The sequence below is a fragment of the Oncorhynchus mykiss genome, chromosome 16 (genome assembly GCF_057628025.1).
Source record: "Oncorhynchus mykiss isolate SJ-2025 chromosome 16, ASM5762802v1, whole genome shotgun sequence".
Classification (NCBI taxonomy): domain Eukaryota; kingdom Metazoa; phylum Chordata; class Actinopteri; order Salmoniformes; family Salmonidae; genus Oncorhynchus; species Oncorhynchus mykiss.
Genome location: NC_143037.1, coordinates 59,150,373 through 59,173,331, shown reverse-complemented (window position 1 = coordinate 59,173,331; position 22,959 = coordinate 59,150,373). Strand labels below are relative to the sequence as shown.

The window sequence follows — 22,959 nt, the reverse complement described above, 5'->3', positions numbered from 1 at the left end:
GTACAGTCGCTCTCCCCCGGTAGGGATTAACCACAGCCAGTAGATGTCGATAGTATTGTCTATTGACAGGCAAATCACAGGCTGCTGCAGGGTTGCAGCTGGATGCATCTCAAGCATTCACCAGTTGCTCATGAACTGGTTAGGACACAGGAATTAAAGTTCAGGAGACTACTCCCCTTTAGTAGAAACCCTAGATAGGAGCATGTTTGACCCAATTCCGTGGTTGACCTGGCCTGACCACCGATCTAAGATTATTCAATTTCTTGCCTTTATCATTAGGAGAATGGGGAAACAGACCATCAGTGGTTAACATACATTTGAAGCACTCTGGGTTATGTCTTGTGTAATATCACAGGTATCAGTCAGGTATTTCTAGGATATCAAATACCTTTACTGTCAGTAATCTTTCAGAGACCAAGTGCCTTCCAGTTTCCTTGTTTCATCAGTTACTCAGAGGTGCGGTTTACACTGGAAGTCTTTAGATTAGTCATAGTAACAAAACGTCTCAAGATTCCCAGCACCAGCTCATTAAAACGCAATACTTTGTCTTAAATTTGTGGTACATTGTTTGCAAAAAAATATTTAACCACAGCAATGAAAAGTCCTACAATACCATTTCAGCAGAGGGACTTCTGAAAGTTCAGTAAAACAGAGCAGAGTTTACACCAAACTGTATTCCATACCGCTGTTCAGACGAATCCCTTTGAGTCAAGTGTTCTTCAATCCTAGTCCTGGAGATGTACAATTCATAATTTCACAAAACTAATACATAGGGAAACCTAGTTCAATTTACCAAGCCACAACTTTATTTCCATCTCGGGTATAAATTGTACAAACAATAGTAGATTAAACCAGCAAACTTTCAGAACCCCCTTCGACCAGCAGCCTACATCGTCAATTCCTGTGAATATAAGAATACAATGTGTTGATACATGTACAAACTAAGCCCTGTCATAGTTAAGTGCCAATCTCTTCTCAGGACAGAAAGGTTGGCTTCAGTAGACTCAGAAGAACGAAAGTCACTGTATCAATCATCACTGAAGAGAAAGGATCTCCAGCTAGTAGATCCTACGATAACTGACAGGTCACAACTCAAATCTACAAATATTTGAATTGAAGGGACCCTGTGCTGGATAATACTGTCTGGTGACAAGGGAATTGTGTGGTAAAATATACTTACCATAATAGCATTGACAATATCATTGTTGTTGTTTTTAAGGGCGCGTACAGCCTTCGCTCGCGACACGTTGGCTTGTGACATCACGAGTTCAATGTCCTTCACCTCAACCCCTGTCTCGTCAACCTATGCAGCGAGACAAAGCATTAGTATCAGACAGTTTAACTCACACTGCAATTCACTGATATCAAGGGGAATGGGGGTTTTGGATTGGACTCAATTGCTCTTCTCAGGACAGAAAGGTTGGCTTCAGTAGACTCAGAAGAACGAAAGTCACTGTATCAATCATCATTGAAGAGAAATGACCTGCTGATGATTCTATGTTAACCGTTTCACCCCTCTCAAGGCCCTCACCTCTTCCTCTTCGCTCTCCTCTTGTACAGTGGGAGTCTGTGTGTTTTCCTGGACGTTCGACACAGCTTCTCCCTGTACCTTGAACTTCTCTGCCGCGGCAAGCTGGGCTTGTTGTGAAAGATCCTCGATCTGAGACACAAAGGGAGAGAAACAGACCGTGACATCAGCGCTGTAACCTTTGGAAAGAACCCCAACACCTTGGTTGAATGGACATTACACTGCACATTTGACTGATACCATTAAGAATATGTAATTCTGGTTCTGAAAGAGCAGTTTAGATGAGATGGAATAACACTAACATGACATTAAAAAGGGATCAGAAAACAAAATTCAAACGGTATCCATCTTACCTTAGCCTCACCAAAGACAATGTACGTGTCTGATGCAGGGCTCTTGTAGACGTCTGGTTTGGTGATAACGAAAAGGATATTTTTAGACTTGCGAATGGTAACCCTGGTGACCCCCGTCACCTGCCTGAGACCCAGCTTAGACATTGCCTGGAGAGAAGCAAAGAAACATGGGTCATGCTCTATTTTGAGTGGAAATGAACACTAGCTCCAACAATGGACAGTTATAGATGGCATAGTAATTTAAATAATTCAATGTATACTTAAGACTGGAATGCCTTAGGAAAACAAGTCTAGATCGTTTCAAATGAGTTACCTTTCGTGCCTTCTTTTCACTACGGCTCTGTTTGGCTTTGCTAACGGGTTCTTCATCTATTTCTGCAGCAGCTGCAAGCTGTGGAGGAAAATATATAAATCCTCCTTTAATGACAGGCAAGATGTAGATTTTTAGAGAATGAGATCAAAAATTCAACCCATATGTAAGAATATGGTGTGCGCGGTAAAAATAAAGCATATTAAAATATCCCTTTGGCCTTTTCTCTTCTCAGAACAGGAAGGATGGCTTCAGTAGAATCAGAAGAACGAAAGTCACTGAATCAATCACTGTAGAGTCCAGGATTTATTCTAATCATGTCGGGAGTGAAATATAATGGTTTACTATATCACACCCATACACCGTAGAAGCAACGTGCTAAATTAATCTGTTCTGTGGCCTACCAGACCTCTGCCTGAATAGTCTTATCTGGGCACTTGATCACTCTCAGGTGGTCTTACCTGCGCTTGCTGTGTCTGTGCAGAGTCATGTTCCTCCAGATCTGGTACAGACTCATCACTGTCTGATTCAGTGCCAGACCCTGTAAGCCACCCCCAGAGAAACAAGCATTATTCATGTGGTCACTGGCACGAGCTGCAGAAAACCAGTTCTTCTATAGTAGCCTTTGTAAGAGAATTGTAATTGTATAGGTATTTAACAGAGCAAAGTCTATGAGGCACAACAGAGACTGATACAAATCGAGATGTTGAATGAGCACAACATTGGTTGGTGGTAGGTGAATCTAACCTATTCATTTGTGGCAGTGAAACAGAATAAAAATGGGTATATGTGGATGAGGTTAACAAAAACGTCAGTGTAGAAATTAAGACCAGCTTAGAAATGTGAAATCAAATCAAATTTATTTATATAGCCCTTCGTATCTGGAGTAGTAAAATCTTGCACATCCTTTGCATATGGATTTGAAAAGTAATCTCCCAACTTGACAAATCTGTATCACAATGACATAGAACTGCCACCCCCCTTGCCATTCCCCTCAAAAGTACTTTTATAGGCTGACAGAAATAGAGCACCTTCAGAAAGTATTCACACCCCATGACTTGCCAACATTTTGTTAGACATAATTTAAAAAAGGGATTAAATTGATTTTATCGAAGGCTTAATACACCATTTCAAAACGGAAGTCTGAAACATCTTAAATAGTCAAGCCTTTTGTTATGGCAAGCCTAAATAAGTTCAGGAGTAAAAACGTGCTTAACAAGCCACATAAGTTGCATGGACTGTGTGCAATAGTGTTTAACACAAATTTCGAATGACTACCTCATCTCTGTATCCCATACATACAATTGTATGGTCCCTCAGTCGAGTAGCGAATTTCAAATACAGAGTCAACCCCAAAAACCAGGGAGGTATTCCAATGCCTAGCAAAAGGGCAACTAAAAAAAGTATAATTTAAAAGCAGACACTAAATATCCCGTTGAGCAAGGTGAAGTCATTAATTATCAATACACCCAGTTACCACAAAGATACAGGCATTCTTCCTAATGCAGTTGCCAGAGAGGAAGGAAACCACCCAGGGATTTCACCATGAGGCCAATGTTGACTTTCAAACAGTTAGAGTTTAATGGCTTACAGGAGAAAACTGAGGATGGATCAATATTGTAGTTACTCCACAATACTAACCTAATTGACAGACTGAAAAGGAAGCCTGTACAGAATTAAAAACATATTCCAAAACAAACATCCTGTCTGCAACAAGGCACTAAAGTAATACCGCAAAAAACAATGAATGTTTTGTCCGGAATAGTGTTATGCTTGGGGTAAATACAATACAACGCATTAATGAGTACCACTCCATATTTTCAAGCCTAGTGGTGGCTGTATCATGTTATGGGTATGCTTGTAATCGTTAAGGACTGTGGAGTTTCAGGATTTAAAAAAAGAACGAGCTAAGCAGACAAAATCCTAGAGGAAAACCTGGTTCAGTCTGCATTCCACCAGACATTTGGAGAGTTCAACTTTCAGCAGGAAAATAACCTAAAACTCAAGGCCAAATGTTCGAGTGGCAGAGTTAGTTTTTCCTTAAATCTACTTGATTTTCTAGCAATGCTCAAGAACCAATTTCACAGAGCTTGAAGACTTTTGAAAATAATAAAATGGGCATATGTTAAACAGGTGTGGAAAGCTTTTAAAGACTTACCCAGATACAGCTGTGTGCCTAAGGTGCTTACTCGTGAATACTTATGTAAATGAGATCTGCATTTAATTTAATAGATTTGCAAAAAAATTATGTTTTCACTTTGACATTAGTGTGTAGATGGGTGCAAAAGTGTATTTCTAAAATCCATTTTGAAGTTAGGCTGTAACAAAATGTGGAATAAGTCCAGGGGTATGAATACTTTGAAGGCACTGTAATAGGGCTCCTCATTTCACTATAATTGAGAGACCCCCCCAGAAAAAAACAGTATATAAAAGCAGGCCATTTACATAATTTGAACCTTATCTTGGGAGGAAAAACACTGGAATGTCTTGTTTGAAAGTACAGTAAAAATGTACCCCAAATAATAAAAATGGCACTCAAATGGGAGCCCCGATTTCTCCAATCAATAGCTCCAATAACTACACGTGATCTTTGAAACAGGCCAGTTCAGAGGTTACATTTGAGGAAAAGCTAATACAGACTACTACAATCTCTACTTTCTTTAGCTTAAACCTTAAAAAGGGAAAAGAGACTTGAACGGACCACAGAAATAAACACTGGTGGGCAAACAGAGGGGACACAGACAGACAAAATAAGGAGAAATACCCTTGTCATTCTTGATCACAGGCTCCGGTTTGGTAGGGGGTTTAGCAGGGGTGGGGGCAGGGTTTGAAACAGGTGCTGGTACAACGGCTACTTCAACAGGCTTAGGGGGAGCTGGGGAAGCTACAACAGGCTCGATGGGAACAGGCTTAAGGGGAGCTGGTGCAGCTACCACGGCTGCATAGGAAGCAGGCTTAAGGGGAGCTGGTCCAGCTACAACGGGAGCGGCCTTGACGGAAGCTGGTGCAGCTACAACGGGCTCAACAAGAGCTGGCTTAGCAGGTGCTGGTACAATGGCCTCAACGGTAGCAGCTACAACCGGAGAGGCCTCAATAGGAGTTGGAGCAGCTACAACGGGAACGGTCTTGACGGAAGCTGGTGCAGCTATAACTGGCTCAACGGGAGCTGGCGAAGCTACAACCGGAGAGGCCTTGACGGAAGCTGGTGCAGCTATAACTGGCTCAACGGGAGCTGGCGAAGCTACAACCGGAGAGGCCTTGACGGAAGCTGGTGCAGCTATAACTGGTTCAACGGGAGCTGGCGAAGCTACAACCGGAGACGCCTTGACGGAAGCTAGTGCAGCTACAACTGGAGCAGGGTTAAGGGGAGCTGGTGTAGCCACAACGGGCTTAACTGGAACTGGCTTAGGGGGCGCCATTGTAGCCACAACGGGCTTAACAGGAGCCGGCGCAGCTACAATTGGAGCAGGCTTAGGGGGAGCTGGTGTAGCCACAACAGGCTTAACTGGAACTGGCTTAGGGGGCGCTATTGTAGCCACAACGGGCTTAACAGGAGCCGGCACAGCTACAATTGGAGCAGACTTAGGGGGCGCTGTTGTAGCCACAACGGGCTTAACAGGAGCCGGCGCAGCTACAATTGGAGCAGGCTTAGGGGGAGCTGGTGTAGCAACAATGGGCTTAACTGGAACTGGCTTAGGGGGAGCTGATGCAGCTACAACTGGAGCAGGCTTAAGGGGAGCTGGTGTAGCAACAATGGGCTTAACTGGAACTGGCTTAGGGGGAGCTGGTGCAGCTACAACTGGAGCAGGCTTAGGGGTAGCTGGTGTAGCAACAATGGGCTTAACTGGAACTGGCTTAGGGGGCGCAATTGTAGCCACAACGGGCTTAACAGGAGCCGGAGCAGCTCCAACTGGAGCAGGCTTAAGGGGAGCTGGTGTAGCAACAATGGGCTTAACTGGAACTGGCTTAGAGGGAGCTGTTGTAGCAACAACTGGAGGTGGCTTTAGGGGAGCTGGTGTAGCCACAACAGCCTTAAAAGGAGCTGACGCCGCTACAACGGGCTCAACAGGAGCTGGCTTAGGGGGAGCTGGAGAAGCAACTGGGGCAGGCTTAGGAGTCCCTACTACTGTAGGGGGTGAGAAGACTGGCATATTTACTGGCTCCTCTGGTGGAATTAGAGGGGGAAGGTCATCGTCATCCTCCAGGGCAGGTGCTGCATTGACCTCTTTCACCTCAGCTCTGAGCAGACGCTCTGGCTTGGCCATGGGCATTTCAGAGGCAGCTCTAGGGGGGCTAGAGGCAATAGCGGCAGCAAATGACACAGGGGCTGGTGCAGCAGGCTTTGAGGTCACTTTGAAGGACACAGGGGACGCCACAGGTTTGGGAGAGGCAGGCTCTGGAGCAACAGTTACTGACGAGGCCACTACTTGTGCAGGAGCAGCTTTAGGCTCCATAGGACGAGGTTTGGCCTCTGTGGGGGCAGGAGCCTCTTCTGGGGCTGGCAGGTCAGCAGCAGGCTTAAAATACTCTTTTTTAGCCTTTCTTTGTTTGCCAACCTTCACAACCTTGGGTGCGGCACGACTGCCCTGGCTGGGAGTTCCAGAAGCCCCAGGTGAGTTAGCTAGGGGGGAATGGGGTGTGGAGGAGGTAGGAGAAGCAGAGGAGGCAGACATAGAAGAGCGTTTTCTTCTGCCAGGGACAGCCTTTGGGGCAGAGCCACCCTTGGCCTCTTTGCCTTTGGGCTTGGCAGGGACAGAAGCAGTCTGAGGTTTCTGGGAAGTAGCCAGACTTGCAGGGGTAGAGGGTGCAGCTGAATGAAACAAATTTGTTTAAAAAAAATATTTTTACATTTGGAAGACAAGGATGTCAAAGCCTGAACCATGCGGGTTAAAAGATCGGAACACAGGAGGCAATGTTACCTCAGAAATGCAGGGTTAGGAAAATAAACACCACACCAATCTTCTTTCCAAAATGGAAGGATTTGTTGCAGGGCAGCACACTCAATTTCAAGTATTCAGGCAAAAAAAACACACGTCACATTTTCTACAACATTACTCTAATTTCATAACCAGAGATTCAAATTGAGGACCCACTCAGTGCAGAGGAAAGACAAAGTGTGGCAAACGCATTCGCAAAGTATGGCACGATTTATACCAAAATGAATTTGTGACCGGTCAAATTCAAAGGCACTTTAGAGGTTACAAACAATGCTATGCAGAACAAGAAACACTAAGAACATTTGACCTAAACCCTAGGTAGAATGATGAATTGTGGTTTACAGAGTTTCAAAGTTAAGCTATACCAGTGCTCCCAAACATTTTCACTCATGCCCCCCTTCGTCATAGCGAACGCCATAGGTTTGGGATTCACTATAGTATAGATACAAAAATCAGTATTTCATTGAAACATTTAACCAATTCGCTATGTTTAATACTACCATTAATTGTTTTTTAAAGCAATCAACAGCAGATGTGAGGATGATTAAAAGATACTGAGGATTAAAATGGTGTACCACAATGAACAAAAAGCCTTAAACTGGAACAACTCCCACAAATGGATACAAACACCTTCATTGGAAACAAATAGTGTTGAAAACACACTGCAGTTAAAGCACATGAACACAGTTGGCTTGGTGCATTCTTCCTGGACAAACACCAATAAGCGCTGAGAGAGAAAATAGAGCAACAGAAACAGAAAAGTCAACATCTGACAACAAGAGGAAAAAGTTGCTGGAAGTCAACTCTTTACATGAAGTGCTTAAATGGACTGGCCTGTTTCAAGGTGAAACAATGAGTTTAAAACAGTGATGCAAAAGATAGCGAGCCCTCGAGATAAGCCTCAAAATAAAATCTTGACATTCTTAATTCTCTCAACATTAGCCCTTTTCATCAAGCACATTGAAATACAAAAAGATAAATTGGGGGAACATACCATTTACAAGGCAAATCTAGGCCCAGTGGGTGCAAAAGTTAGCAAGTATATAAGAAACAAAAGATCTGGAAGGGGGAGCTGCTGTAAGAAAGTAAAAGGAGCTTTTACTTTACACACAAAATTACCCACCTGACAGGTGCCGGGTGGAGATGGTCGGGCCTGCACGATTTGACGTCACCTTTGGCTGGTCGGCCTCAGAGAAGGCCGCAAATGCTTCTTTCTCAACGAGAGTTGTGTTTAGTGTGGCAGTGTCTATGGTCAAATCAGTAGGCAGAGATTTCGGTTCTTTGGCCCCAAGGTTCGAGCTGGCCACTTCAGTGCAAGGTACTGCATCTTCAGGAGCTGGCTTCAAACTCACAGTCTTCACATCTTCAACGATTGTCTCAACTGCAGGCTCAGGGGTGACTTCTGGAGTTCCACGTGCCATCCCATCAATAGTGTCTACGATTGGCGCGTCAACAGCATCAGCGATGGGCTCTTCAGCAGCAGGCACAGGTTCTTTGACCACTTCAATGGGTTCTTCAGCTTCAGCCATAGGTTCCTCAGCCACAGTCTCTTGACTAGCTGCCACGGAGGCCTCTGTAACTTCAGTTGAATCTTGAATGATTATATTTTCAGTTGCTTGGGTGACCGGCTCTTCTGCAGCAGCTTCTAGGTCTTTAACAGTTGGTTCTTCATTTGAGGCATCAGGTTCGTCGGAAAGAGCCGTTGGTTCCTGAACATGCGTTTCTTCTGCGGCAGATGCAGCTGCCTCAACTGGTGAGACAGATTCTTGGATCACTGCTTCCTCTGTGACACCAGGCACTTCAGTTTGCGCAGTGGCTTCAGGTGTTGCTTTTACACCATTAAGTTGTCCACTAGCTGCCTCTCCAAAAGCCATGTCTGACACTGAATGGGTTTTGATTTCTGGAAGAAAAGTGGAGCCTTCTGGAGGCACAGGACTCTCCAAGGGGGCATTGGTCACGTCAGGCACAGACATCCCAAGGGGAGCAGAGGAACTCAACACCCCTGGAGCTGATAGGAAGGAAAGGAGGAGGAGCGGAAGGAGCAGCAGGGGATAGTCACAGCGATAGCGTGTTTTTTTAAAGCATATGATCAAAATGATTGAACACCGTGTTTAAGAAAATCTAGCTACACTAATAGTACTCCCCTATACGAGAGACAAAAACATGAAGGTAGGGTCCAAAATGTTTTGATTATGCGACAAAATATTAAGAGGAAACAATTGAATAAGAGTACATTTTTTAGCAATGGTTTTGTGATCTACATCTACCAATTCAGTTGAACCAAGGTGTTTGTGAGGTTGTTCAAGGATGCAGACATGAGATTTCCATTTGTTATAACTGAACCTAAAATGGGTGAATGTGTATACCAACAAAACCAAACTTGTGCCTATGTCCCAGTTACCATGCAGTGCCCAAATGTACAAGATTGTACTTGGAAACACCTCGAGACCGAAAGTGTGAGGAAACCCTCTGAAGACAGAGTAGCATTCAATACACCTACAAACCGTAATGACAACATTTCAGAGTGAAGTGTCTTGCGACAGAGACAATCATGCACACTGGAATACTAGAAAACTTTTGAATTAGGAAATCGAGATTTCCTAAGTTCCTATTCTGTTATATATAATGAGACAATTTAATAACCCTAACCGAAAAACCGTCAAATAAAAAATTGCTTTTCAATTGTAGTTTCACCCATTTCATGCAACAAACCAATTCCCCAATAGGATTTTCAATACTTTTCTGAACCACTGACTTCCATGCGGTATTTTTTTTTGTTCCGCTCTTCCAACAGTCTAACATTAATTCCTAAAGCCTTCACGTGTGGTCTTCAGCTAAAAACAGTTATCACTAGTATGTGGGCTCTCTCCATAAATCCTTCAATGTAGTTTCTCAGCAACTTGATTAAACAAGCACCTGTGGTACTGAACACCCATGTCTTCTCCAATCAATATCGGTAGTCTTCACTTGTTTAGCACATGCATCTTCTTTGGCTGCCATCATGACCAATGGACTTCAAAAGCAATTTGTGGTCTTAATCAGCACCACCCCATAGTCTCTTTGGGGAAACATGGACTTTCATCTGCTTATAACGCTTCTAGTACAGGGCTTGGTATTGAGGAAATCCATAAAAGTTTCACCAATTATAATCACTAGCATATTGACATCTTCGCCATACTAATCAGAATTTAGTTTGTTACAGCACGAAAATGCTTTAAGAAAACCAACCACAATACTAACTCCTTTCTAGTCAAAACCAAATGTTTCTCAAATGACTTGAAAATAAAAAGCCATAAGCTACTTCAGAGAAGTAGCGTACATTTGACATCAACATTTAGTCAAATCAATGCCATAACAGGCCTGCACTTGTTAGGGCATCAGTACATTACCATAGTAAAGGTTGGCCGATTAATTAAGGCCGATTTACGCGAGTGCAGCAAGGAGCCAAGGTAAGTTGCTAGCTAGCATTAAACTTATCTTAGCATAATCACTAGTTAAACTAGTAATATCAACCATGTGTAGTTAACTAGCTTGTCCTGCTTTGCATATAATCAATGCGGTGCCAGTTAATTTATCAATGAATCACAGCCTACCTCAACTTCGCCAAACGGGTGATGATTTAATAAAAGCGCATTTGCGGAAAAAGCACAATCGTTGCACCAATGCGCCTAACCATAAACATCAATGCCTTACTTAAAATCAATACACAAGTATATTTTTTTGTAAACCTCCATATGTAATTAAGAAATTCATGTTAGCAGGCAATATTAACTAGGAAAATGGTCACTTCTCTCAGAGTCAGAGAAATAGGCAACAGTTTGAGCCACCTGGCTCGTTGCGAACTGTGAAGAATATTTCTTCCTCACAACGACATTAATTCATAACATTGAAGGCTGTGCAATGTAACAGCAATATTTAGGGTTGCCACTCGTTCCATAAAATACGGAACAGTTCCGTATTCACTGAAAGAATAAACATTGTTTTCGAAAATTTGAACATACTGACCTAAAGCTCACATGTGTTTATTATATTATAATTAAGTATGATAGTGCAGTCTGACTGATTGGTGGTAGGCAGCAGCAGGCTTGTAAGCATTCATTCAAACAGCACTTTCCTGTGTTTGCCAGCAGCTCTCCGCAATGCTTGAAGCACAGCGCTGTTTATCACTTCAAGCCTATCAACTCCCGAGATTAGGCTGGAAATACTATAGTGCCTATAAGAACACCCAATAGTCAAAGGTATATGGAAATACAAATGGTAGAGAGAAGTAGTCATAATTCCAATAACTACAACCTAAAACTTATTAACTGGGAATATTGAAGACTCATGTTAAAAGGAACCACTAGCTTTCATACGTTCTCATGTTGAGCAAGGAACTTAATTGTGAGCTTTTTTACAATGGCACATACTGCACTTTTACATTCTTCAACTGCGTTTTTGCATTATTTAAACCAAATTGAACATTTTCCATGATTTATTTGAGACTAAATCAATTGAATTTATGTATTAAGTTCAAATAACGTGTTCATTCAGTCTAGTTGTAATTGTCATTATTACAAATAAATAAATAAATATAAATAAATAAATATAAATATAAATATATATATATAAAAATTAATTGGCCGATTAATCAGTCTGGTTTTTTTGGTCCTCCAATAAATCGGTATTGTCGTTGAAAAAAAATCTATACTATAGCACTATCATTACCATCAATTCGAAGTAAAGCTGGAATTTCAGATAAAATAAACAGAAAATAGCAGTAAGCAATGGACACTTAACATGGTCAATGAGAATGTAGTGTGAATAAAAAATAAATAAAGCTACTATAACATTTTTTATTTTATGTGGACTGGAATTTCCCAGAACCAGAAGTAATTCCTACAACTGTAACCTTATGAGCCAGTGCCACTCCTTTATACCAAAGGTTGCTATTAGTTTGACCACGTAATTAATTCCTGTTTCTTTAAAATGTTGCATGCACAAGGCGACTACATAAATACCCATGCATTGGGAATTGTTTCACAACCCAGTTGTCAGTGCAGTGACATTCAACAGGCAGTTGTGAGTGAGTTTGAGTAAATAAGGGGTCCTGGATAACCCATTTGGACTGCAGTGAATTTCAGGACACAACAACCAAATTGTTAACACACAGTTATTCCCACATTAATGCAAAGTGAGGCAATGACCGGCCTTGTCAAACATAATTCTAGAGGGCTACTCACTTCCCAGTATAAAAACAAGGTTTCTAGTCTGTAAGTTGTGGATAGAGACCGAGTAGATAGAGACAGGGTATGGTTTATATGATCCATCAGCTGCTCAGCCCACCCATCCCCTTAAAATAAACCCGACACCACACCTCCCCATTTATGTTAAGAATGTGTGTAAAGCAGGACTCAGGCGACCCAGAGTTCCAAGTCAACGTTACCAACAGATGTTAGTGTCATTCAACAGCAGTGTCACCTGCTTGATTATTTCAGTGTCAACTGACGAGTGTTACCTTTCCCAAAAGGAGTTAAACCTATATAGAGCTCTGAAATAAAAGCCACCACTCCCAATGGGGGAATATGACTTCTACTGCAGTGTTTGAGTTCCAGGACCCCATTAGCCCTGTAGTTTAGTATCTTAGCATGCATGTGTGATATAATAATGCAATACGAACCAGTCTCAACTTGCGGCTGTTGCATCTCCTGCTCAGTGACTGGGACCGTCTCTGTGGCTTCGCCAGGCATGCTTGTGTCTGAAAGGAGAAATCAAGTAATGATCACCAGGAATAGCTTACATTTAAATCAAGTGAGGATTGAATAAAACACAGCCAATTTACTAATTCTTTTTTACATGGCTTACTGACTAGGCGAATGCAGAGCGCTGATGGCTTCAGTGTACTGTAGTAGGAACTGGATTAAACGTGTGTTCAAATACCAATCATTCCCAGCTAGATCTCATTTATACTAAGTACAAGCTACTGTACTTGTGTAACATTTTAATCACTTTACTACTGATACTGTCAAATGTAATGTTATGCAACTTACCAACTGAGGGGTAACTGGCTAATGGATAGTAGCTAACGTTAGCCATTTTAAATTATAACTCAAGTGATGTGCGTGTTTCACGTGTTGCTACATAGCTAGCGTTAGCTACAGCCCTAGTTAGCACACAAACAAGCCACTTTAAAATTATTCGTTAACTAGTTAATGTTAAACTGCAAATCAGGATACAAAATGGCCACTGAACGGAAACGCTGTTTAATATAACATTTCAGCAATAATAAAAACTCGTATCAACTTTTAAACTCTACAAAGAAAACAAAAAAGTTAGCAAGCTAACGTTAAACTCACTTTCTGGCGAACAAGCTTCACTTGAAGCTAACGTTAGCTAGCTGGCTGTGCACGGTCACAAAAAGCCGACAGACAATTTTACGTGTTCAGACACGGACAACGTTTACTAAACACTTCACAAACATACCACAATTGGTAACATTTAAAATTCGTCCTGTGTTATCAACTAGTTAGCCTGTTCCAGATAGGGAATGTGAGCAGTCATGTTCCCCCATTTTGTACCAGAGATCGACTACATAACAGTGAATATGTGTACATACAATGATATAGATTAATATCCACATAAAGTGTATGACAAATTTATCATGTACTGTCGGAACCCTGTTTAAAATATTTTCAAAGACAATAAACGGTTAGATTAAGCTAGATTAGCGAGAGACTCACCGAGTCAGGATTCTATATCCAAGATGGTTGTGAGAGAGAAATTCTGACCTCTGTCTCGCGGTGTTATCACATTTTTTACTAGCTTCTTCTTCCGGGTTGTTCCGGTGTTTCCACTATTTTTTCCATAACATCTATGGCGTATCCTTTCAGATGTACAGCTCTAAATTTTCAACCGTCATATTTGAAATCTGCAAAATTGACATTATATGGTGGGACATTTTAACATTTGACATTCAGGCAGGCACTGGTGTTTTTGTGTGTGACTTGATCGTGTCTGTTTTAATCTTTCAGCACTGGTCAGCTTCTTTGTCTGGGCCTCATTAACACGATAAATGAACACGGCAGTACAAATCATTAGCAACTTCAGTGACATCAGGATGGCCACGCAGATATGGGTGAACAGGGAGTAGAGGAGGGGGCTGAGCAAGCACCCTTGTGGGGCCCTTGTGTTAGAGGATCAGTGTAGTGGAGGTGTTGTTGTCTACTTTTACCACCTGGGGGACGGCCCGTCAGGAAGTGCATGACCCAGTCTGACAGGACACCCCCAGGTGTTGTGCCATCAAGTTTGCAGATGACACAACAGTTATAGGCCTGTTTACCAAAAAAGACCAGACAAAGCGTGCACGCCCCCACCCACATCGACGGGGCCTCAGTGGAGAAGGTGAAAAGCTTAAAATTCCTCAGTGTACACATCACTGAAATCTGAAATGGTCCACCCTCACAGACAGTGTGGTGAAGAAGGCCCAACAGCACCTGTTCAACCTCAGGAGGCTGAAGAAATTTGGCTTGGCCCCTAAGTTCCTCACAGACTTTTACAGATGCACCATTGAGAGCATCCGGTCGGGCTGTATCAAATCAAATAAAATGTATTTGTCACAAACACATGGTTAGCAGATGTTAATGCGAGTGTAGCGAAATGCTTGTGCTTCTAGTTCCGACAATGCAGTAATAACCAACAAGTAATCTAGCTAACAATTCCAAAACTACTACCTTATAGACACAAGTGTAAGGGGATAAAGAATATGTACATAAAGATATATGAATGAGTGATGGTACAGAGCGGCATAGGCAAGATACAGTAGATGGTATTGAGTACAGTATATACATATGAGATGAGTATGTAAACAAAGTGGCATAGTTAAAGTGGCTAATGATACATGTATTGCATAAAGATGCAGTAGATGATATAGAGTACAGTATATACGTATACATATGAGATTAATAATGTAGGGTATGTAAACATTATATTAGGTAGCATTGTTTAAAGTGGCTAGTGATATATTTTACATCATTTGCCATCAATTCCCATTATTAAAGTGGCTGGAGTTTAGTCAGTGTGTTGGCAGCAGCCACTCAATGTTAGTGGTGGCTGTTTAACAGTCTGATGGCCTTGAGATAGAAGCTGTTTTTCAGTCTCTCGGTCCCAGCTTTGATGCACTTGTACTGACCTCGCCTTCTGGATGATAGCGGGGTGAACAGGCAGTGGCTCGGGTGGTTGTTGTCCTTGATGATCTTTATGGCCTTCCTGTGACATCGGGTAGTGTAGGTGTCCTGGAGGGCAGGTAGTTTGCCCCCGGTGATGCATTGTGCAGACCTCACTACCCTCTGGAGAGCCTTACGGTTGTGGGCGGAGCAGTTGCCGTACCAGGCGGTGATACAGCCCGACAGGATGCTCTCGATTGTGCATCTGTAGAAGTTTGTGAGTGCTTTTGGTGACAAGCCAAATTTCTTCAGCCTCCTGAGGTTGAAGAGGTGCTGCTGCGCCTTCTTCACGATGCTGTCTGTGTGGGTGGACCAATTCAGTTTGTCTGTGATGTGTACGCCGAGGAACTTAAAACTTACTACCCTCTCCACTACTGTTCCATCGATGTGGATAGGGGGGTGTTCCCTTTGCTGTTTCCTGAAGTCCACAATCATCTTCTTAGTTTTGTTGACGTTGAGTGTGAGGTTATTTTCCTGACACCACACTCCGAGGGCCCTCACCTCCTCCCTGTAGGCCGTCTCGTCGTTGTTGGTAATCAAGCCTACCACTGTTGTGTCGTCCGCAAACTTGATGATTGAGTTGGAGGCGTGCGTGGCCACGCAGTCGTGGGTGAACAGGGAGTACAGGAGAGGGCTCAGAACGCACCCTTGTGGGGCCCCAGTGTTGAGGATCAGCGGGGTGGAGATGTTGTTGCCTACCCTCACCACCTGGGGGCGGCCCGTCAGGAAGTCCAGTACCCAGTTGCACAGGGCGGGGTCGAGACCCAGGGTCTCGAGCTTGATGACGAGCTTGGAGGGCACTATGATGTTAAATGCCGAGCTGTAGTCGATGAACAGCATTCTCACATAGTTATTCCTCTTGTCCAGATGGGTTAAGGCAGTGTGCAGTGTGGTTGAGATTGCATCGTCTGTGGACCTATTTGGGCGGTAAGCAAATTGGAGTGGGTCTAGGGTGTCAGGTAGGGTGGAGGTGATATGGTTCTTGACTAGTCTCTCAAAGCACTTCATGATGACGGAAGTGAGTCGTTTAGCTCAGTTATCTTAGCTTTCTTGGGAACAGGAACAATGGTGGCCCTCTTGAAGCATGTGGGAACAACAGACTGGGATAGGGATTGATTGAATATGTCCGTAAACACACCAGCCAGCTGGTCTGCGCATGCTCTGAGGACGCGGCTGGGGATTCCGTCTGGGCCTGCAGCCTTGCGAGGGTTAACACGTTTAAATGTTTTCCTCACGTCGGCTGCAGTGAAGGAGAGTCCGCATGTTTTGGTTGCGGGCCGTGTCAGTGGCACTGTATTGTCCTCAAAGCGGGCAAAAAAGTTATTTAGTCTGCCTGGGAGCAAGACATCCTGGTCCGTGACAGGGCTGGTTTTCTTTTTGTAATCCGTGATTGACTGTAGACCCTGCCATATACCTCTTGTGTCTGAGCCGTTGAATTGAGATTCTACTTTGTCTCTATACTGACGCTTAGCTTGTTTGATTGCCTTGAGGAGGGAATAGCTACACTGTTTGTATTCGGTCATGTTTCCGGTCACCTTGCCCTGATTAAAAGCAGTGGTTCGTGCTTTCAGTTTCACGCGAATGCTGCCATCAATCCACGGTTTCTGGTTTGGGAATGTTTTAATCGTTGCTATGGGAATGACATCTTCAACGCACGTTCTAATGAACTCGCTCACCGAATCAGCGTATTCGTCAATGTTGTTGTTTGATGCAATATGAAACATATCCCAGTCCACATGATGGAAGCAGTCTTGGAGTGTGGAATCAGATTGGTCGGACCAGCGTTGAACAGACCTCAGCGCGGGAGCTTCTTGTTTTAGTTTCTGTCTGTAGGCAGGGATCAACAAAATGGAGTCGTGGTCAGCTTTTCCGAAAGGAGAGTGGGGCAGGGCCTTATATGCGTCGCGGAAGTTAGAATAGCAATGATCCAAGGTTTTTCCAGCCCTGGTTGCGCAATCGATATGCTGATACAATTTAGGGAGTCTTGTTTTCAGATTAGCCTTGTTAAAATCCCCAGCTACAATGAATGCAGCCTCAGGATATATGGATTCCAGTTTGCAAAGACTCAAATAAAGTTCGTTCAGAGCCATCGATGTGTCTGCTTGGGGGGGAATATATACGGCTGTGATTATAATCGAAGAGAATTCCCTTGGTAGATAATGCGGTCGACATTTGATTGTGAGGAATTCTAAATCAGGTGAACAGAAGGACTGTATCACCACCTGGTACAGCAACTGCACCGTCCACAACCACATGGCTATCCAGAGGGTGGTGTGGTCCGCCCAATGCATCACTGGGGGCACACTACTTGCCCTCCAGGACATCTACCGCACCTGGTGTCACAGGAATGCCAATAAGATCACCATGGACCTCATCTACCTGAGTTACGCCCTGTTCCCCCCCCCCCCTGCTATTATCCAGAAGGCGAGGTCAGTACAGGTGCATCAAAGCTGGGGCAGAGAGACTGAAAAACAGCTTCTTAACTCAAAGCCATCAGACTGTTAAATAGCCATCACTAGCCAGCCTCCAACCAGTATCCTGCCCTGACCTAAGTCACTGTCACTAGCTAGCTACCACTTGGTTACTCAGCCCTGCACCTTAGAAGCTGCTGCCCTATGTACATAGACATGGAGCACTGGTCACTTTAATAATGTTTACATACTGTTTGACCCATTTCACATGTCATTTTTCCACATTTTGTTATGTTACAGCTAAATTCTAAAATTAAGTCAATTGTTTTTTTCATCTCATCAAATCTACAAACAATACCCCATAATGACAAAGCAAAAACTAAAAAAATTACATAAATACTGTCATGACGTTGGCCTCTTTGGGTATAGCAAGCCCATCCCCCTCTCCCTGCCTCCCCCTTTCCTCCTTCAACTAGGCTGTTGTTTACATACTCTTTTACCCATTTCACATGTCATTTTTCCACATTTTGTTATGTTACAGCCATGTTCTAAAATCAAGTCAATTGTTTTTTTCCTCTCATGAATCTACAAACAATACCCCATAATGACAAAGCAAAAACTAAAAAAAATTACATAAATACTGTCATGACGTTGGCCTCTTTGGGTATAGCAAGCCCATCCCCCCTCCCTGCCTCCCCCATTCCTCCTTCATTTAGGCTGCTGTGGTCAGAGAGAGGTCGTAAATTCCTGAGAAGACCCTGCCACATGGCCACATAGTATAAGAGGCAGAGGAAATTTTCATGGAGCACAAAGGAATTTCCTCCACCTCACAGAACTTGAGGTACGAACAAATTTCATGTTCTGGAGAAAGTATAAAAGATCGGTGAAGAATCCAGCTACAAACTGGTCTGTTTGTCACAACTTGGGGAAGCTCATTGGAGACGGTGTGGCCACATTACCATAATGCTGTTTATATAATAGCCGCAGATATGAGGTTTACATCTAATTATTGTATTAGATGAATGAGTGAGTATGATACTGTTTGTAAAATTGTCTAATATGATTTTGGACTGTTTAATGAAGGAAAACTCGAAAAGGGGATTGGAGTTAACTAAATCAGAGGACTGCCCCTGAGCCCAGTTAGGGTCAGGCGTCCTGGGACAGCCCTTTTCTGCCATTCCGAATAAAACCCAACTTTGAGAAATTATCACCAGACCATGTTTTTCTCCATTAGGAGGAGACAAAGGTTGTTGACCATTGCTAAATCTTTTAACCATATCATGTGGTTAAACTACTATCGATACCGACAGAATAAGAACAAGTCTTTGATATTAATTACTAGTCTGCAGCTAGGAATTCGGTATCATTGAACGCGAAGCACGACAACCTCTGAAACATCCCCACTATAACGAAACAAATGAATATCACTCTGAACTATACACTATAACCACGACAGACAGAGAGAGAGGGAGAGAGATAGACAATTCTACAAAAGAAACAAACTTTTCACCAGCGATCAAGACGACACACTGAGCGTAAATATATATATTGAGTGCAATTGTTCCCGAATGAGTGAGCGTTCATGTGCAAAGGACTAGCATTTCAGTTGTTATAATTATCACTCTGTAGTGACTTCTTAGTCGACCCCCACTTCCCCTTTTGTCTAACAAGCCGCCATGCCGGTTTAGCCCACTAGGGCACATTCTCCTATAATTTCTTGTAACCATATTTTCTGTATGTTTATGCATTTCTGTGAATTACTTAGTTAGTAATAAATAAATGATTTAAGACAATTGATGTATGGTTGACTCATAGTGAAGACTGGGTTCATGCAGATAACCAACAATTTATGTTGGAATGATGTTTGGAATGAGACTAACGTGAGGTAAAGTAAATAATTCATTAATTCGAAGACTAATTGATCAGATAAAATATCTGAAAAGTTATTTTAGGAAATGATAACTTTTTAATCTGAATATTTTTCCTTGGTGCCCCGACTTCCTAGTAATTACGGTTATATGATTAATCAGTCTAATCGCGTAATACTAATTACAGAGAATCTTTGATAAAAACTATAAGTCTTCAGTTAATGATAGTAAAGACACGACATACATAACTAGTTAGTCCCTTTACTCAGTACTTTGTTGAAGCACCTTTGGCAGCGACTACAGCCTCGAGTCTCCTTAGGTATGACACTACAAGCTTGGCACACCTGTATTTGTGGAGTCTCCCATTCTGCTCTGCAGATCCTCTCAAGCTGTCAGGTTGGATGGGGAGTGTCACTGCACAGCAATTTTCAGGTCTCTCCAGAGATATTCCTCAGGTTCAAGTCCGGGCTCTGGCTGGGCCACTCAAGGACATCCAGATACTTGTCGCAAAAGCCACTCCTGATTTATTTTGCCTGAGTACTTAGGGTCGTTGCCCTGTTGGAAGGTGAACCTTTGCCCCAGTCTGAGGTCCTGCGCGGTCTGGAGTAGGTTTTCATCAAGGATTTCGCTGTACTTTGCTCCATTCATCTTTCCCTCAATCCGGACTAGTTGCCCAGTCGCTGCCACTAAAAAACATCCCCACTAACATGCTTCCCCGTAGGGGTGGTGCCAGGTTTCATCCAGACGTGACGCTTGGCATTCAGGCCAAAGAGTTCAATCTTGGTTTCGTCAAACCAGAGAATCTTGTTTCTCATGGTCTGAGTTCTTTAGGTGCCATTTGGCAAACTCCAAGTGGGCCGTCACTTTCTAATCGATCTGGCCCTGGTATCCTGGAAGAATATTGACCTAATTTCGTCAGTAGAGGATGCCTGGTTATTCTTTAAAAGTGCTTTCCTCACCATCTTAAATAAGCATGCCCCATTCAAAAAATTTAGAACCAGGAACAGATATAGCCCTTGGTTCACTCCAGACCTGACTGCCCTTGACCAGCACAAAAACATCCTGTGGTGTACTGCACTAGCTTCGAATAGCCCCCGCGACATACACCTTTTCAGGGAAGTTAGGAACCAATATACACAGTTAGGAAAGCAAAGACTAGCTTTTTCAAACAGAAATTTGCATCCTGTAGCACAAACTCAAAAAAGTTCTGGGACACTGTAAAGTCCATGGAGAATAAGAGCACCTCCTCCCAACTTCAGAGGCTAGGAAACACTGTCACCACCGATAAATCCGCGATAATTGAGAATTTCAAAAAGCATTTTTCTACGGCTGGCCATGCTTTCCACCTGGCTACCCCTACCCTGGTCAACAGCCCTGCGCCCCCCACAGCAACTTGCCCAAGCCTCCCCATTTCTCCTTCACCCAAATCCAGATAGTTGATGTTCTGAAAGAACAGCAAAATCTGGACCCCTACAAATCAGCTGGGCTAGACAATCTGGACCCTTTTTTCTACATTTATCCGCCAAAATTTGTTCAACCCCTATTACTAGCCTGTTCAACCTCTCTTTCGTATCGTCTGAGATCTCAAAAGATTCGAAAGCTGCTGCATCACCCCCCTCTTCCAAGGGGGAGACACTCTAGACCCAAACTGCTACAGGGTTCAATCCTCGGGCCGACTCTTTACTCTGTATACATCAATGATGTCGCTCTTGCTGCTGGTGATTCTCTGATCCACCTCTACGCAAACGATACAATTCTGTATACTTCTGGCCCTTCGTTGGACACTGTGTTAACTAACCTGTGTTAACTATACCATACAACTCTCCTTCCGGTGCCTCCAACTGCTCTTAAATGCAAGTAAAACTAAATGCATGCTCTTCAACCGATCGCTGCCCGCACCTGCCCGCCCGTCCAGCATCACTACTCTGGACGGTTCTGAATAATATGTGGACAACTACAAATAACTAGGTGTCTGGTTAAACTGTAAACTCTCCTTCCAGACTCACATTAAACACCTCCAATCCAAAATTAAATCTAGAATCGGCTTCCTATTTCGCAACAAAGCATCCTTCACTCATGCTGCCAAACATACCCTCGTAAAACTGACTATCCTACCGATCCTTGACTTCGGCGATGTCCTTTACAAAATAGCCTCCAACACTCTACTCAGCAAATTGGATGCAGTCTATCACAGTGCCATCCGTTTTGTCACCAAAGCCCCATATACTATCCACCACTGCGACCTGTATGCGCTCGATGGCTGGCCCTCGCTTCATATTCGTCGCCAAAACCATTAGCTCCTTGTCCTCTAAGTCTTTGCTAGGTAAAGCCTCGCCTTATCTCAGCTCATTGATCACCATAGCAGCACCCACCCGTAGCACACACCACAGCAGGTATATCTCACTGGTCACCCCCAAAGCCAATTCCTCCTTCCGCCGCCTTTCATTACAGTTCTCTGCTGCCAATGACTGGAACGAACAGCAACAACAACAACAAAAAAAAAAATCACTGAAGCTGGAGACTCACATCTCCCTCACTAGCTTTAAGCACCTGCTGTCAGAGCAGCTCACAGATCACTGCACATAGCCATCTGTACATAGCCCATCCAACTACCTCATCCCCATACTGTTATTTATTTTGCTCCTTTGCACCCCAGTATCTCTATTTGCACATCTATCACTCCAGTGTTTAATTGCTATATTGTAAATTATTTCGCCACTATGGCCTATTTATTGACTTTTTCTATTGTATTATTGACTGTATGTTTGTTTATTCCATGAGTAACTCTGTGTTGTTTGTGTCGCACTGCTACGCTTTATCTTGGCCAGGTCGCATTAGTAAATGAGAACTTGTTCTCAACTAGCCTACCTTGTTAAATAAAAGATGAATAAAAAAATAAAAAAATGTGTCTTTTACTGAGTGGCTTCCGTCTGATTGGTGGAAAGGCCTGATTGATGGAGTGCTGCAGTGATGGCTGTCCTTCTGGAAGGTTCTCCCATCTCCACAGATGAGCTCTGGAAATCTGTCAGAGTGACCATCGGGTTCTTGGTCACATCCCTGACCAAAGCCCTTCTCCCCTGACTGTTCAGTTAGGCCTAGTCTTGGTGGTTCCAAACCGCTTCCATTTAAAAATGGAGGCCACAGCGTTCTTGGGGTCCGCCAATGCTGCAGAAATGTTTTGGTACTCTTCCTCAGATGTTTGCCTCGACACAATCCTGTCTCGGAGCTCTATGGCCAATTCCTTCGACCTCATAGCTTGGTTTTTACTCTGTCAACTGTGGGACCTTATGTGGACAGACGTGTGCCTTTCCAAATCACGTCCAATCAATTGAATTTACCACAGGTGAACTC

General features: G+C 43.3%; 1 protein-coding gene and 3 non-coding genes across 6 annotated transcripts; all 4 read right to left on the bottom strand.

Moving 5' to 3' along the window:
- Nucleotides 1-783: 783 nt before the first annotated feature.
- On the bottom strand, nt 784-13,982 carry LOC110492373 (nascent polypeptide-associated complex subunit alpha). Of its 3 annotated transcripts, none has more exons than XM_036947351.2 (9): nt 13,848-13,982; nt 12,788-12,865; nt 4,956-7,001; nt 2,653-2,732; nt 2,195-2,272; nt 1,882-2,028; nt 1,532-1,660; nt 1,181-1,303; nt 784-901 (listed from the first exon to the last, which is right to left on the bottom strand). In XM_036947351.2, exons 2-9 carry the CDS (start codon nt 12,855-12,857, stop codon nt 887-889), a joined length of 2,688 nt encoding a protein of 895 aa, XP_036803246.2. In that variant the 5' UTR covers nt 12,858-12,865; nt 13,848-13,982; the 3' UTR covers nt 784-886. The 3 variants fall into 3 exon arrangements, with proteins under 3 accessions (XP_036803246.2, XP_021422305.3, XP_021422306.1); XM_021566630.3 differs by lacking the exon at nt 4,956-7,001 and adding an exon at nt 8,252-9,136 and having other exon boundaries at nt 13,848-13,942; XM_021566631.3 differs by lacking the exon at nt 4,956-7,001 and having other exon boundaries at nt 13,848-13,966.
- LOC118939609 (small nucleolar RNA SNORD59) lies at nt 971-1,044 on the bottom strand. Its single transcript, XR_005036642.1, has one exon. It is a non-coding gene; the product is annotated as a small nucleolar RNA SNORD59 (small nucleolar RNA).
- On the bottom strand, nt 1,402-1,475 carry LOC118939608 (small nucleolar RNA SNORD59). Its single transcript, XR_005036641.1, has one exon. It is a non-coding gene; the product is annotated as a small nucleolar RNA SNORD59 (small nucleolar RNA).
- On the bottom strand, nt 2,418-2,488 carry LOC118939611 (small nucleolar RNA SNORD59). The gene has a single exon (XR_005036644.1). It is a non-coding gene; the product is annotated as a small nucleolar RNA SNORD59 (small nucleolar RNA).
- Nucleotides 13,983-22,959: the final 8,977 nt, after the last annotated feature.

What these genes read in the sequence shown, in the direction of transcription:
- LOC110492373 (XM_036947351.2), bottom strand. Translation starts at nt 12,857, where the DNA reads ATGCCTGGCGAAGCCACAGAGACGGTCCCAGTCACTGAGCAGGAGATG. An exon ending in ACAGCCGCAAGTTGAGACTG is followed by an intron (nt 7,002 to 12,787) that starts GTTCGTATTGCA and finishes TGTTTCATTCAG; the next exon opens with CTGCACCCTCTACCCCTGCA. An exon ending in TGTGATCAAGAATGACAAGG is followed by an intron (nt 2,733 to 4,955) that starts GTATTTCTCCTT and finishes GGTGGCTTACAG; the next exon opens with GGTCTGGCACTGAATCAGAC.